The sequence below is a fragment of the Pleurodeles waltl genome, chromosome 3_2, assembly GCF_031143425.1.
Source record: "Pleurodeles waltl isolate 20211129_DDA chromosome 3_2, aPleWal1.hap1.20221129, whole genome shotgun sequence".
In the NCBI taxonomy this organism is placed as follows: Eukaryota; Metazoa; Chordata; class Amphibia; order Caudata; family Salamandridae; genus Pleurodeles; species Pleurodeles waltl.
Window position 1 is genome coordinate 97,911,562 of NC_090441.1, and position 15,409 is coordinate 97,926,970.

The following is a 15,409-nucleotide window of genomic DNA, read 5'->3' on the forward strand; positions in this document are numbered from 1 at the left end:
TATTCCCTCTGGGATCTACTGAGTAATTGCAGAATATTACGCCATCCATATGTGGATAACACCCGAAAGTATACTGACATACCCAGATGAGAGAATATCTCTCACCTGCCTAAAACACTGGTGGTCATCCAGGCTTTGATGGCTCAACAAGGCTTAAACTGCCCTTAGAATGTATTATTATTATTATTATTACTATTAGCAGTAGTAGTAGTACATTTATTAATCACTCATTCACTGAAGGGTCTTGGTGCTTGGACACACATATCAGATTATCAGTGCAATAAATAACACCAAACACAAGAAACCAAATACTAGAAGAAAGAAGGGAAAAAAGAAATACCAACTCTTAAGATACAACCATTTCTAGACAAAATCTTCCCCAATAAGACAAAATAGAGCTCAGCGTTCTGCAGAAGGTAGGCCTAGACAGATTTTTAAAAAAAATCTATTTAGAAATTTTACATCTGTAGTAGCAAATGTTTCTAAATACTAGCAACAAACAGTCTGAAAGATCTCCAGCAGCTTGAGCTCTACTAATTTTGGGCACTCATTAAAGCAGTACTGGATTGCAGTGTTCTAGCTAGATGACATGGAGCGACCAACTCTGAGAGAAAAGAAGGCCCAGTCTTAGAAAAAGCTTTATGTGCAAGGCAGGTAATTTTTAATTCAATCATTTTACAATCGGTATCCAGCCTAAATTTTCTCTACTGAAGCGTGTTCACATTTTTTTATGCCTCAGATAGTTCTCACAGCCATGTTCTGAAGGCGCTGAAGTTTTTCTAGGGCTGAATAAGGCAGGCCCATATAGATGGAATTACAACTGACTGTGTGAAAGTATCCAAGCACCAACTACTTGGGCCAAGTTATCTCTGTAAAGAAAAGGTCATGCTTTCCTATGGGTTCCTAATATTTCAAGTCATGTGGTTCAGACCTTAAGGATTCGAGGCAAAAATGATAATTGTTGGTTATAAATAACTCATAGGCCTTTCACTAAAGTCCCAGGTATGGGTGTTTATTTCCAGTTGTTAAGTCTAAACATTGAAGGTCCAGTTTTCAGACTGTTCTTCAGCGATTAAATTATTATGGGTCATGAAATTCAGGATTTCCAAAAGGCAGTGTTGTAGCCTACCAGTGGATTTTTTGGAATTTTGATTGTATGTGAGAAGCAACATCATCAGAGTATCAAAAACAATCGAAGCAGTGGAACCTGATCTGATTATTCAGTGGATGCATGTATGATTAAAAAAAGGACAGAAGATAGGGCTAACTCCTGTCGCACTCTACATATCAGTGAGCGTTCAGGCCAGCAAGCAGTCGACATTGTTACTCACCGGGACCTGTTTTTAGGAAACAAGGTAAACCATCTTAGAACTTGGGATGAACGTCTGATATTTGCCTAAGATCATCTTTTTTCAAGAAGGTTTCGCAGCCAGATCGCAAGGTGATTTTCTAGCACCTTAGTCATCAGAGGTAACAGAGTAATGGGCCTAAAGTTTTTGGGTCTTCGTTATCTAGCCCTAGTTTTTTTTTCAGCAGGAGTTTTGCCGCTCTTTTTTTAATTGATCCAGAAACAACCCTTGTCTCATGGAAGTGTTAATGGCTGTCAACAAATGATCTATAGTGACTGGAAATAGACACTGAAAGGCCATTACTGGACAAGGGTCACCTAGTAAGCCAGATCATAAAGAGAATAGAAATAAAATGGGCATTTTTCCCATTTGGTCCTCCTGGATTTTCTTGTTTGAGCAGTTTGCAGAACCACCTCGGAGGAAGTACTGCTTGGGTATCTATTCTAAGGGGGAAATCTGCAGTTAGAAGTCTATCAGAAGAACAAGTTACTGACATTGCTATTGCCTTTTCTGATAGAGACTCTATCTAACTGCAGGTTCCACACCAGTCCTCCCATCTTCCCCTCTCTTTGAACTTGTCCCTTAATGTCCCATTAAACACTGCACATTGATCAAACTTTGATTTTTATGTAGCTCCACGTTTTGGTGCACAAATAGTAGCAAAAGAAACATATGGCCTCTGTGATGTCACTTCCGACGAGGATGACACCAACGCGTAGCTGATTGATGCCACCTACCAGTGCGCAGAGGTACTGCTCGGGGTTTCCCAGATCTGGTCTGACGCTTGGGGAATATTCTAAGGTGAGGAATCCACGGTTAGATAGATTCGCCACCATAAAAAGTGTTACAGAAGGTAAGTAACTTATTCATTTATGCAATTACTTAGAAGGACCATCACTTGTAACTGATGCCAGTTGGGTCAAGTTCCTGATGCAGCATTTTAAATCCTCTTCTGTAGAATCTGCATCTTACCTTTTTGAACAGTCCTATGTTACAAGGATGCCACCACACAACCGGGAAGATGCTTTGTATATTTTTTGGGAAGAAGAAACACACAGTGTTATTCAAAGCTGCAGGCAGGATGGGGACCCTGGAACAAACGGTCTGCCACACGCATTGGTTAAATCAGACCCAATGTATTGGACTACTACTTTAACAACAGTATTTAACTGTCCATTACAACAACAGATTCTTCCAGGTTCTTGGAGGGAATCCATAATTAACCTAATTTTTAAGAATGGCAATCGACATCGACCCAAAAATTATTGCTTGATTACCCTCCAAGATATTGAGGCAAAACATTTTGCTATCCTGCTACTTATAAATCTGCTAAGGTGGGCGGAGGATAACAAAATTGTACCACCAGATTAAACAAGGTTTACTAAAGGGACAGTTACAGCAACTAAATTCTGGCTTTATCATTAATAATGGACAAACTGAAGCAAAAAATGCAACCTCTCTACCTCTGTTATGTTAACTATATGTTGATTGTGTGCAATGTAGCCTTCTTTGGCAAAAGTTATCATCCCACCTCATCTTCTAAAAGCCATACAGTTGCTAAATACGGACACCTGGGTAAGGATGCGAATCGGAGCTGGTCCTATTTTATCCATGAAACTACACACATTTCAGAGCCTGAAACAAGGTTGTGTTTGGGCTCTACACTTGTTTAGTTTGTTTTTAGCTGATTTAACACCTGAACTGGATGCAGTAAACTTGCATGCCCTTAAAATATTTTTTATGTACATTTCAAATTTATTATATGCAAATTATGTGATCTTTCTTAGCCAGACAAAAATTGGGCTGGAACGATTTACAGACAAATTATTCTTATTTTCTTCAACCAACGGCATGTTAGTGAATCCGAATAAAATAACAATCATGGAAAATCCTGCTTTGGGATTTTTTTGTGAAAATAAAAAAAAAGTAACTTTGAAGCAGGGCTCCATCATGTTTGACGGAGCTGTACGGCAAAGTTATAATGTATTGGCAGGAACAAGCACAACACCTGTTCCTGTCCATGCTGTAGATGTCTGCTAGGCCAGTGGACATTTCATAATTTGGTGTGGGCAGCTCCGCCAGGGCTACGGAGTAATTTACTCCATCGCCCTGGCGGAGGATAGACCATCCTCCGAATTGTAACTCGGACCCCAAAGGAATATGGAGATTGTGAGGCCTTAGATGCTTCTTCATTATGATTCAATAACCAAGTTACTTCCTTTGCCCACTTGACTTGCTAACGGTAGCGTTAGCAAGCAGAGAAGGTTTAACCGAAAGTGTCTTAGATGAATAGCGACTAAGATACAGCATAGCACAGTATTGTCAAATATGCTCCTCTTTTATAAACTAGAGGCATAGTTTGGAGGGCAGTATGGAAAGAAACTCTTAAAATAACTCCACAGCTCACAATCCACACCATGTAAATGCTTTGCTACACCTACTCCCACCTTACATTCAACTCTGCCCTGATCCCCAACCTGCTGGAATCAGTGTGTATCTCAGCCACGCCACAGGCCATACTTTTTGGCCCCTGGTAAAATGTTTGCAAGTGCACAAGGTGTACAGCAGCACTGAAAACAACTGACAAAACCAATAGATCCCAAAGGCCAGCCCTGTTGGCCTTGCCATGCATTTTAAACAGCTACATAGTCCCACCTGTATGTAGGTCATAGTTGTGTGATGTTAAAGCCAATGATGTCACTGGGGCTAAAGATGTGCCCTAATGAACCACCTGTCAGTAGGTAATGTTCTCTCCATAGCCAGGCTGAGAAATGGCAGTTAAGAAAATCATCTCCAAATCTATGTGACGTTTTGTAATCCATGTGAAGTAAAGGCAGAGCACTTAGAAATGTCAGAAACCCACTTTTCACCCCATATCTTCCTTCCTCTCATTCTATTGAGCTTCAAGTAACAGTACTTAGCAGTGGTTCGCTGGAATGTGTGTGCGTTACTTTCTTGTTATTGTTGTATGGAGCCTTAACAATATACATCAAGTAGCTGAGCTACGACTTTTATTTATATAATTTTGTCCTTGCTCCAGGTGAGGCTTTAGGGAAAAACTGTGTTGTGCCAGTACCCTATGAGAAGATTCAGAGGGACCCCGGATGGTTGATTGTGCATGGACTACCTGAAGGAATCGGCTTACGAAATCCCACCGACTATGATGTTAAAACCCTGATGGCCATTCTGGAGCAAAGCCACCGGATCCGATTCAGGCTTAAAAGGTGAGAGCATCTGCCTAGAGGGAGGTTTGTGTGCCTTGAAGTAGAATTAGCTATTAAATTAAATATGATGCATTTCAAAAAGGCACATTTCCCCTAAGTCCCCACTTCTTTTTGCTCCCTTCCTCCCAATTTTGGGATTTTGTAAGATTAGTTTTTTGTTCAAATGATCATACATCCTCAGTCAAACCTCATTAGACCCTAATAGGAGTTTGAGTAGTCCAGTGTATACTTGTATCTTCTATTTGTATTGCATCAGAAGATGAGGATGATGTCATCTGCAGAGAGACAAAATGCTCCGTTTGGAAGAACTGAATATTGATTGTTGTATTATATTGAAAAAAAATTCAGTTCTCAATCACCCTCCCCGAAAATCCACTGCCCATCCATCAACGATTTGTCTAGTGCAGAGAAGGTTTGTTTTTGAGGTATGCTGGCAGGATAGGTCAGGGAGTTAAGTGGTGTGTGCTGCATTTGAAGTAATCTGAAAGTCACAAATCAAATCCCACTAAGAAAGACTCCTCTTCCTTTTTTCTGATCCTGAGTTTGGTAAATTAAATGGTATTTAATTGGGTAACAGTAACATTTGTTATTGACAGCGCTTAGGAGCTGCAGAAGTATGTTAAGAAGCACTTTGTAAAAAATAAATTCTATCCTTTCTTAAGCTCAGTGTCAGCCCTGGGGTGTGGCTTGCTACTGGAGTTAATCCTCCAATCTAGCCATACAGGCTGTGAGGTTCCCCTATGGACACCAAAGTGCGCTACGATACCTGAAAGAGAGATAGTTCTCACTAAGAAGCGCTCTCTGTGAGAAGCAAGCTTGGTTTCTTCACAATCAAATAATCTGAAAGCAAAAAGAAAACCAGCCTCCCAAGATGAATAAAAGCTGCAGTAATCCGGGACCAGCGACACCTAAAACATTTGGATTAGCTCTAACAGAACCTGCAGACTCTGCCATGAAGGAGTCAAAATCATGTAATATAGATCACTCAAAGGAATTTCTTATACCCCTAGCAAAAAGGCCCTTAGAGACAGAAAGACTGTTGTAGCAAGTCTAAGAAGTCTAAATGTAATTTCTTCCCCAGTTGAAGAAGAGAGCTCATTGGACCAGCACGTACCACCTGCAGTTTTATTTTCTGAAACTCAGTCCTCAATGTTTGAACCATATCCTTTATCCCAAAATTGTAAGTGACCAGTGGTGAATACTCCTGAAATCCTATTGAAATTAATTTCTTGTTTAGAATTAAAGTCAGGGAGGGGGCTAATATTTTGGCTTATGGCGATTCAGAAACTAGTGCCGAAATACAAAGGCAGGCCTGCATTATTGATGAGGTCCCCCTTTTTTCCCCACTGCCTGGAAGTAATTAATCAAGAATCCTGTATGGTCAACAGCAGGTATGAGGACTCTTTAACTATAACTACAGGAGAACAAGGTAGAACTGTCATGCAAACCCCTTCTCCCAAACCAGGGACATCCACCATTTTCTAGAGCCAATACTAAGAGAAGGCAGAGAAATTAGGGCAATGTAAACTCAAGCAATGGACGAATTAAATGTGCGATTGAGTAGTTGGATGAGAATCTTGAACAAATTCTAAGTAGAATAGAAGAAGTGGAACAGCGTGTGTCCCAAATGGAGGACTGGCAAGTCAAGCAGCAAGGATAGTAGCTGCTCTACGAGAAAGACTTAATCCAGCTAAGAAAATAAGCAGGAGGAGGTGGAAAACCACTCTCGCCACTATAATCTGCACTTTATGGGGGCCCTGAACACAATGAGGATGGGATAGGCATGACTGCATTTATTGAAGAACTAATTAAGGGCTCTATACTCCCCGATTACTCTGAGGACCTGACTATAATATAGGTGCAGAGGGTTCAGACACAGCCCATGTCCTCACATGCAGAATATTTGTACATTTGTCTGATTACAGGCTAAAGGAAGACATTTTGTCTAAAGCCATTATGTGAAAATCTTTTAAAATAGAAAATGAGTTTGAAATCCATGTTTTCTCCAACATGACAATCGAGACAGCTTGCAGACTAAAGGATTTCAGGAATATGAGTTTGTACTTTAGATCTGTTGGGAATAGGCTTCTTTAGCTCAACAAGCAAAGCTAAAAGATCTCTGTAAAGGAAAATTCATATTTTTGCTAACATAAAAGATGCTCATAATTTGTTTTGGCAGGAATCATTACAACAAGGAAAGCGAGGACCATTTTCAATGAGATAATATTCCTGTTGATGCAGTTGTACATGCCGCTTTGCCTGATCTTAATCTGGGAAAAGATGAGGGCAGTGCACTATATGGGCTTTTCCTTTTGATGCTTTTTTGATGTGCTTCATCTATATACTATACTGTTTTTTCCTTTTGATGTGGTATTTTTGTTTATGTTAAATTACATTACATTATAGTTTTCTTAATATAAGGGGTGAGTGAAGCACCCCAGTAAGAAGTGAAGGTTATGACTATCAGAAAGTTGTATGCAGTTACATCCCCCGAGCGATTTGGACAGAAGTGGATAGTTGAAGGGTACTCAGAGGAGGATCCTAGGTTGGGGTGGGGGTTTACAAGTCATGGGTGGAAAATAAAAGAGACACAGTTGTATTTTGAAGTTACAAAATGTCTTCATCTAAAGTTTGTCATCAGGATTAATTGTTTTAATCAAGATACTAACTTGTAATGCTAATGAATTAAAAAATAAATTTAGATATTGTGCATTGATGAAATGGTCATACCATCAAAGCAGAGGCATTATTTTTCTTCTGGAATCTGACTTGAAAAATAGTCAGAAAAATACTTAGATCCCAAAGTGTGAATATCATTATTTCTTTTACTCCAACCTCCAGTTTACAAAATCTACTCATACAGAAATTCCAACAAGGATATGTTGCTATTTTTATTTTTGTCAATGTAATGACTGCCTTCGACACACTTAACTACTGGTTAGAAAGGAAGAAATCCTGGACAAATGCAATCTGGCTAGTAAATAGACCAGCACATTACTTACCATGAGATGGCTTCATGGCCACTCCCATTACATTGCTTTTCATTGATCAGTGCCTGCCAGTTTCACTTTCTCTCTTCATGTGTGGAGGACTCATGGGCTAAAGTACTGAATAATGTCTTTATTAGTGTTCTTCCAAGGCTCATTTTCTCATGATCAAATATTTTGGAATCTCCATTATGTTGTATGCTGATGATATAAAAGTGATTTTGTCACTCAATAAGAACTGCTCTAATTCTGAGTCAAATTTTAAGAACTGCCCCTCAAGTAATCAATTGGATGACTTGTAACTAGTTAAAGTGCAGCTCAGAGAAAACGGAAATCCTTCTTTAGGGTCGAGCCTGCGTTGCATGCGCTCGCGCATGCGTATCGCAGCAAGACTCTTTTGTATTTAGAAAGGGCTCGGAGCCCTGTCAACTTCACGTCAGTGTTTTCTATTGGTTCGTGGGCTTCCCTAATAAAATCTGCTTGCTTTCATTAGTCGAAGGCAGGCATAACTCATTCCTTTTCCGGTAGCTAGCCCTCCTCGAGCGCAGCGACCAAGTAAAGAAAACATGCTAGGCTCGCTGTTTTCCATCGGGCTCGTGGACTTCTTTTTCTCTAATTTACGAGCGCGATCTCGCTTGGCAGAAGTCGAGCGCTTTACATAGTTAATTTCACTTTTTCGGTTACTTACATAAATGCACTTTTGCCCGATAGATGAAAAGTCGGGTTAGGAGTTTACAACGCGATCAGCTCTAACATGAGCAAACGCGAGACCCGTTGCATTGTAAATGCTTGTTTTGAAATCGTAATCAGTTTTCTGCTAGTGGCCAGACGATATTTCTAAGCTCCTTCGTCCTACAGAGCCAGCTAGAGATTTAGGAGTGTTCTTTTTTTTTTTTAAATCAACCTTTTTTTCGTCAACAGGTGTTTACTATTGTCAGGGACGTGTTCTCTTTGATCAAGTCCTTGAAAATATTTTTGGATTTTCTCACTCTAGAGGCTAGGGAAACATTTGTTTATATCTTAATCACTTCAAGATTAGACTGTTGTAATAGTCTTCATATAGGCATCCCTAAATACCTAATTATGAGGCTTTAGGTCGTCCAAAATGCTGCAGTTAGACTTATGCTCACACTATCCCAGCGTATATCCACCAGCAAAGGGTTAAGAGATCTTCACTGGTTTCCTTTAGATGAAACAAGTTATGTCTAACTCTTTAACCAACGTTCACAGGGCCTATCACTGGACCGGCCACAGATTTCTTCTGATCACCTTGTTTCATGCTCTCCGTTTGGAGTCCTAAGATCCTCTAACAACAAATTTCTACAGGTACCTAATTTTAGGGTACAAATTAGAAGTAGTAGATCTTTTTCCGTATTGGGGCCAATGCCTGGAATCGGCTTCCCCCTTTCATCTGATGAGCTTGAAATGATATGACTTTCAGGAAGCTTCTTCAATGTTCATGTCCGATATATGAGCCCTACAAATTGATTTTGCCAGTGCTTATTTCCACTAAGATTAACACTCCATGTTATTTTTATTGCAATTATGTATCACAACCATTATTATGGAATTATTTTTCTGTGGTACTCACTCAGTGTCCTAAAATAGGGCCTGCCAGATGGAAAAAATGCTTTACTGAATTGCAAGCAGCCATTGAATTATTGCTAATTGCACGTATGAGGTGAGGTGGTGAGAATACTGCCAGTGTTACATATATAAGGTTCAGGGTAAAGAATAGGGCTAGGGCATTTAAATCAATTCTCCCTTCATTATCATGGTATTTAGTGATTTCAGAAAGTCCATGCTTCCTCTTGCAGCCGTTGGTTACTGCATGTATGCCTTTTTAGACTAAATTGACACTGATCCTGTTTTGAGTATGTATGTATAGCTGGATATGTTGCAAACCTTCCCAAAAGCCAGCGGCTTACTATACAGGGACAATGGCAGATATTCAAATGAATAATTTACTGTTTCACTTTGTAGTGCTCGTAAATGGGGTGTATTTTCAACTGTCTCCTAAACTGAAGCTGGTTTGGGGCATTCCTGAATGATATGGGGATGTTATTCCAGATCCCGGGTGCATAGACGGAGAAGGCGTTTTGCCTTGTATTTTTTTATTGTTTGCACTTCTTTCTTCCTAGTCTGGTGGTGGTCTTGGGGGGGGGGGGGGGGGGTAGAAAGCCATCAGAGATGGTGAGCTTGTCAGCCAGGCAAGCTCCTCAACATGATCCTGATGGCTTTGTAGCTGAGGTTGTTTTTGACGGTGGGAAGGGCTGACATGGATGATCATAATGGGGTCGGTGTGGTCATATTTTCTTGATGAAGCGTGCTGCAGCGTGTAGCATGCCCCTAATTGGGCCTGTGTGCAGTCTGGGAAGCCGCACAACCTCCCTTGAAAGGCATCATTGTGTTCAGTAACGGGGATGTCTTATATTAAAGCAGATACTATATGGAGTATTTTTACACACATCGGTAACCAAGTTGAGTGGACTGCACCGCTGCGGTATTTTTCCCTTCAGTAGTTAGAGTAATTTGACCACCACTGATAACATTCCCACTATATTTCTCTGTGATCCTCTTTGTTAATAAAAGAGGCTAAAATGGTTGTTCATTAAGCATAATTAATCTTCTTTAAGTTTCTCTAAGTATAGGTTGGTGGCTGTGCGCTCTCAAAAATTGTATTTGTTTTTCTATTACTTTTAAGGTATAACATCTAGCGACCTGGAACAGGAGTTCTCAAGTGATGGAGTAATTGGGCCACGAATGCAAAACTATGACATTTTTGGCATTTTATTGGTTTAGTTGCCGGCTCTAGAAATCAAGATGTGAAAGCTTTCCCAACTCACCAGATTGTGTGATCCTGGGCAAATGACAATGTGTCGTTGTGGTGTAGTTACACACATTTCCCGTTATTGAGAGGAAAGAGAATGAACAGCAACACTAAAGTCTGTTTACAATATTGGGCGTATGCCCGGCCATATCTGAGATGCTCAATATTTGTAGTTACAGCTTTGAAACGTACATATCTACTGTGTGTCATGTGCGTGCCCCGTTGGCACACTCTAGGGCTCATGAAAGATTTGGGAATTGAGTAAACTATAGCCATTAATTAATGTATTATGGGTCCTTAGTGCTCTGGGATATGGTAGGCAGCATTCATGGGATAATCTCACTCAGCCATGCTTGGACTCGGCTTCTTGCTGCATCAGCACTAAGTCGTAGATCCGGAAGCCAGGTGAGTACCAGTGGAACTGTAGCAAAGGTTCCCTCTGCATAGCAGCACACTGTGAAACAAAGCCCATAAAACACAAAGGGCCGGATGTATACAAATGCATTTCCTAAATACCGACTTCATAGGTAATTAGAAATCCCATGCCATTTGAGACAATGGGGCGGATTTGCATTTCCCAAATAGTGATTTTCTATTAGGAAATCGCTATTTGGGAAATGAAAAATCAAGGATGGCTATGGGCAAAAGCCCCCCCCCCCTTGGTGCACCCCAGAAATAGTGGTGCACATGTAGAGCACACATATGCTCAAGGGGTATGTGTGTGCTCTATTGCACTTTCAAAAAAGCATCTTGGGGTCCTTTTTTGAAATTGCACGTAGTTACCGCCAACTTGAAGTTGATGTTAATTGCATTTCCTAAATGCTCATTTTGCTTTTAGGAAATGTTTGTACATGTGCCAAGATCTCGCATGTAGGAAATCCCTATTTGCGATTTCCTATTTAGGTGATCGCCAAATGTGATTTCTACAGGTAGAAACTCCATATGGCGATTCCAAAAAGGCCTTGAGAAATGCAAAAGGCCTTTGTACATCTGGGCCAAAGAGAATAAAAAGAAAGGAGTTAATACATAGGAGTACGCTGTGTTGTATGATATCACAACTGTAAGAGCCATTATTATTTTCACTCTAGTCACTAGAGTTGTTGTCTTTTGATATCCTTAAATCATGTCATCACAAGAGAACCTTAGTAAGTAATAAAGTGACTCTGATGCTGCTTTTATCTGAGTACCTCTCTCTGAGCTTTTGAATAGTATTTGCAAAACTAGAAGATGGAGTCAGACCAGCTAATGCAAACATGGAAGACCACGAAGAACAGCGAGCAATGCTTGTGCACTGCAAAGTCCGGTCGTGCAAAATTTAGAGAAGGCTGCAGAGCAAACATGATGTTGTGTTTTTACAATCGAGCTCCACCAGTTGGGCAAGACAGGGCTATGGAGAAAGAGTTTCAGGGTTGTAGCCGAGAGTCCAGAGTTGCTTTGTGATAGGTGTGCCTCACAGTAGAGAATAAAACTACACATTCGCACTACGGGGACAGAGTGATTTAGTGCTACCGATGCATTGACAGAACAGGGTCATAGGAGTCTTAGAATGAGGGGAAATGCTTCTAAACATAAAGCATTGGTTTTGTCACACCTATATGAATGTAAGTGTGTGTGTGTGTGTGTGTGTGCGCGCGCTTGTGCCCCTGAATGTGTGTTAGCGTGCATCAAGTCTTTACATTTGACCACAAAACTGATGTCACCCTTATCTTCATGTTCAGGTTGGTAGATGAGTCCAGCAGAGAGCTGCCATCTGGAGTAGATCTGAACTGTGCTGCCTTAACCTCCAAACCCAGTCAGGACTCCTGCCTCAGCCCTCAGGTCAACAAATCTGTCAATCACGATCCCTCATCCACTGGAGCTTTGAATAATGTAATCTATGGCATGCCTCTACCGAACCACCTTCACCTTAAGCAAGAAGCGCCCAGCAGCCTCCATGAACTGAATGCTGCCAGTGAGATGCTCCTCTCCAGAGCACCGGAAGAACAGAAGACCTCTGCCTTACATAACTACATAGATTCTTGTGGTAATTACTTAATTTAGCATGCTCTCTTGGATATTTTGTATGCCCACCCAAAATTGTGCAGTGTGATCCCTCTACACAACTGAGGCGTGTTTTTCTGTCTTTGTATGGTTGGGATATTGCCAGGCTAGTACAATATTGTATGCCCTTTGCTAAGGAATTGATCAGATGGAAATCAGGAAGTTATCAAATGATTGATTCTGGAAGAAGCTGCAAACATTTCTGCTGTTCTACTGCAGCAACATATAAAATGTAGACTGTCAATAGTTAATAACAGGATAGTAGTGTAGCCCAGTTGCTGGGGTGGGGTAGTTATTTCCTCTGTTTGAAAATTCTTCTTTATGACTTACAATGCCAGGTCTCAGCCCAGGAGAAAAGTTACTGTCAGTAATGGCCATGGATCCTCCAAGCTTTTCGGAGTGTTGGTGCTTATTCATTTACAAGTAGAGAGGTTATATCCTGTCAGATACTCATGGTAACTATGGTGTTAGGAGCTACGAAGGGGCTAATTTTCTGTATAAGGACACTTAAGAACTGTGTTCTAATGGTTGTGTTTCACTTTATTGAGTGACACTTTTGTGGGAAACTAAATCACCACCACCACTGCTTGTGGATTATTACATCATCTTGAGGGTGGCGGGAGGAGCTCTCCCATTTTTTTAAGTATTGAAGTTTCCCTTACACTAAGCTGTTATTAATTAACCATTCCACTTAACTATTTTATATTTGTTAATTTGAAAAGTATAATGTCGCACAATGTAGTGATAGCGATGTAGTGCTCCACATTTTGGTGCATTTGACGTTGTTTGAGAATACTGTTGGAAGTGATTCTCTTTTGCGTTGTGTACCACATGATTTTTGCCCTATCTGTTTTTGCTGGCTGTTGAACTCTCTGCACATTAGACCTTGTGCTTGTAGAAAATCTGTCATTTCTGTGTTGTCATTCCAGATTTTTGACCTTTTGCCGAATCCTATATGTTTGCTGGCTTTAGAACTCTGCACTTCACTCCTGTCAATGAGCAGAAAAGACCCTGTATTCCCTCTTTTAATTTGGTTGATTTGGTGTACTCCTAATTGACCTTTTTAACTAGCATATAAGCCTGTAATATATGGTAAAAAGTGTACATGGGGCCTGGAAGTTAAATGCCACTGATGGACTGCAGCACCCTTTGTGTCAGCCATTGCAGTGTCCGTGCAAGCCGGATTTCAGGCCTACCATTTTAGCCTGAATGGAGCAGTGTAAAAACTGCAATTCGTCTTGTCAGCATAAACTCTTTTGACAGATCTAAACCTTCCTTTTAAATGTTAATAAGTCACTCCTAAGTAGGCTTTGTAGCTCACAATGTGACTGCTATTTAAACACAGGCCATTTAGAAATGTAATGTTACAATGTTGTTACAGTGACTAGCTAAAGCTATTTTCATTGTAGGAAGGCTGGCTGATCCAAAAAGAAACATGGGAAGCAACATTAACTATTAATTCTGCTATCTGAGGGCAGATACTAGCTGGACGCATGATTCAAACAGTTTTTAATATTTATTAAAAGGGCAATTTACTGGTGAAGTCAGACGTTTTATAAATATTAAGGAAGAGTAACTTTTCAAAACTTACCTTTGCCCTGCCTAAAGCTCCTAAAGGCTAACTTACATGAGCCTTCTGACTGCCACCCAACTGATGAATGGCCCTGAATGAGGAGTGAAAACTGCCTCTCTGAGCAGTGAAAAAGGCCTGGGTGTAGGGAGGCGTTTTTGGGTGTTTTTGTTCATCTGGCAGGGTGACCATTTAAGCTCTGCCCAGGAACTTAATTTACTTCAGAGGGTCTACACCTGTCACAGACACGTCAGAAGACACCTAGAAAGGCCTCTTCCTTTGTTCACCCAGTCAGGCAGGCACCAAGCCCAGTGGGAGGTGAGCTTCCCCCAGAATTAGTTTGGAGTGACCACAAAGGAGAGGCTGTTTATTACCTAGGCCACACCTCTAGAAGAATTTCACCATTTTGGAGTTGAGGAGTGAGGGATACTTTGGGTCAGACAGGAACCGCAGGAAATGTGGGTAGGGTTACCCCTGGCAGCCTTTACCTCATCAGTTAGTGAGGCCAAGAGTCACCCCCATCCACAGGCTAGTATCCAGAATGATTATGGTATCATCTGGCATCTTTTTCAGAACACTGTTGGACCTGGGGAAGATCCAGAGAGGACTGAACCTGCTGTCTGTGACCTGAAAGATTGGATCTGCTCCCTCATGTACCGATGATGAAGAAGTGGACTCCAAGAGTCAAAAGGCTGACCTCCTTTTCAAGCTACAGGGAACAACAAGCTGCAGGAGGATTTTTCCTGCAACTGCACAGCTGCCCAAGGAGTGAGTACTGATCCTCAAACGCTGTTTATGAGGTCTTTGAACCCTTGAATGTGCCTAGCCGTACTTCTTCTACCACCCCATAAAACCTATGAATATTTCAACTTCAAGACTTCCTACGGGCCAGGGCAGAACTGCCAAGCTGATCTGCCTTTTTCAGCTGCCCTCAAGATTCAAGTTTCTCCTTCTAAGAGCTTCACATCTTATCCAGCGTGAGCTCATGAATGAGGTATCGGACCTCATGGAGCCATCTTCGGTTACAGCCTATACCCTTGCCTACTGACGGATTCTGAGCTCTGAAAAAAGTGACCAAGTCATCAAATCATGACCCGGGGAAGGCACCAAGGGAATCTGGCTGGCAAGAGGATTTCCCTGGGTGGGAAATTCAAATTTCTCCCCCTTCAGATTTATTCCCACCGAAACCAACAGCTTCACCGCATCTAGTGGCTGTCTGACCTCGGGGAGCCCTCTTGGGCTACCACCTGCTGCCTTGCCTCACTGAAGATTTTCAAGTTCCATTGTTTAGGCTAAGGGCCTGATTTAGACTTTGACGGGTGGATTAAGTACCGTCACCAAAGCAGAGTGCTTTACTCCTGCCATTGCAAGGGTACTCTGCCAGCCATATTTACAGATGTCCAGCTGAC

At 41.2% G+C, this 15,409-nt stretch overlaps 1 protein-coding gene across 4 annotated transcripts in view; it reads left to right on the plus strand.

The window, feature by feature from the left end:
• Positions 1-15,409, plus strand: part of GTF2IRD1 (GTF2I repeat domain containing 1) — a 561,920-nt gene that overhangs the window by 216,909 nt on the left and 329,602 nt on the right. For all 4 annotated transcript variants that reach the window (XM_069226907.1, XM_069226904.1, XM_069226906.1 and 1 more), the window contains exons 6-7: positions 4,390-4,573; positions 12,109-12,413. In XM_069226907.1, coding sequence (XP_069083008.1) covers positions 4,390-4,573; positions 12,109-12,413 — 489 coding nt within the window. The remainder of the gene's footprint in view (positions 1-4,389; positions 4,574-12,108; positions 12,414-15,409) is intronic.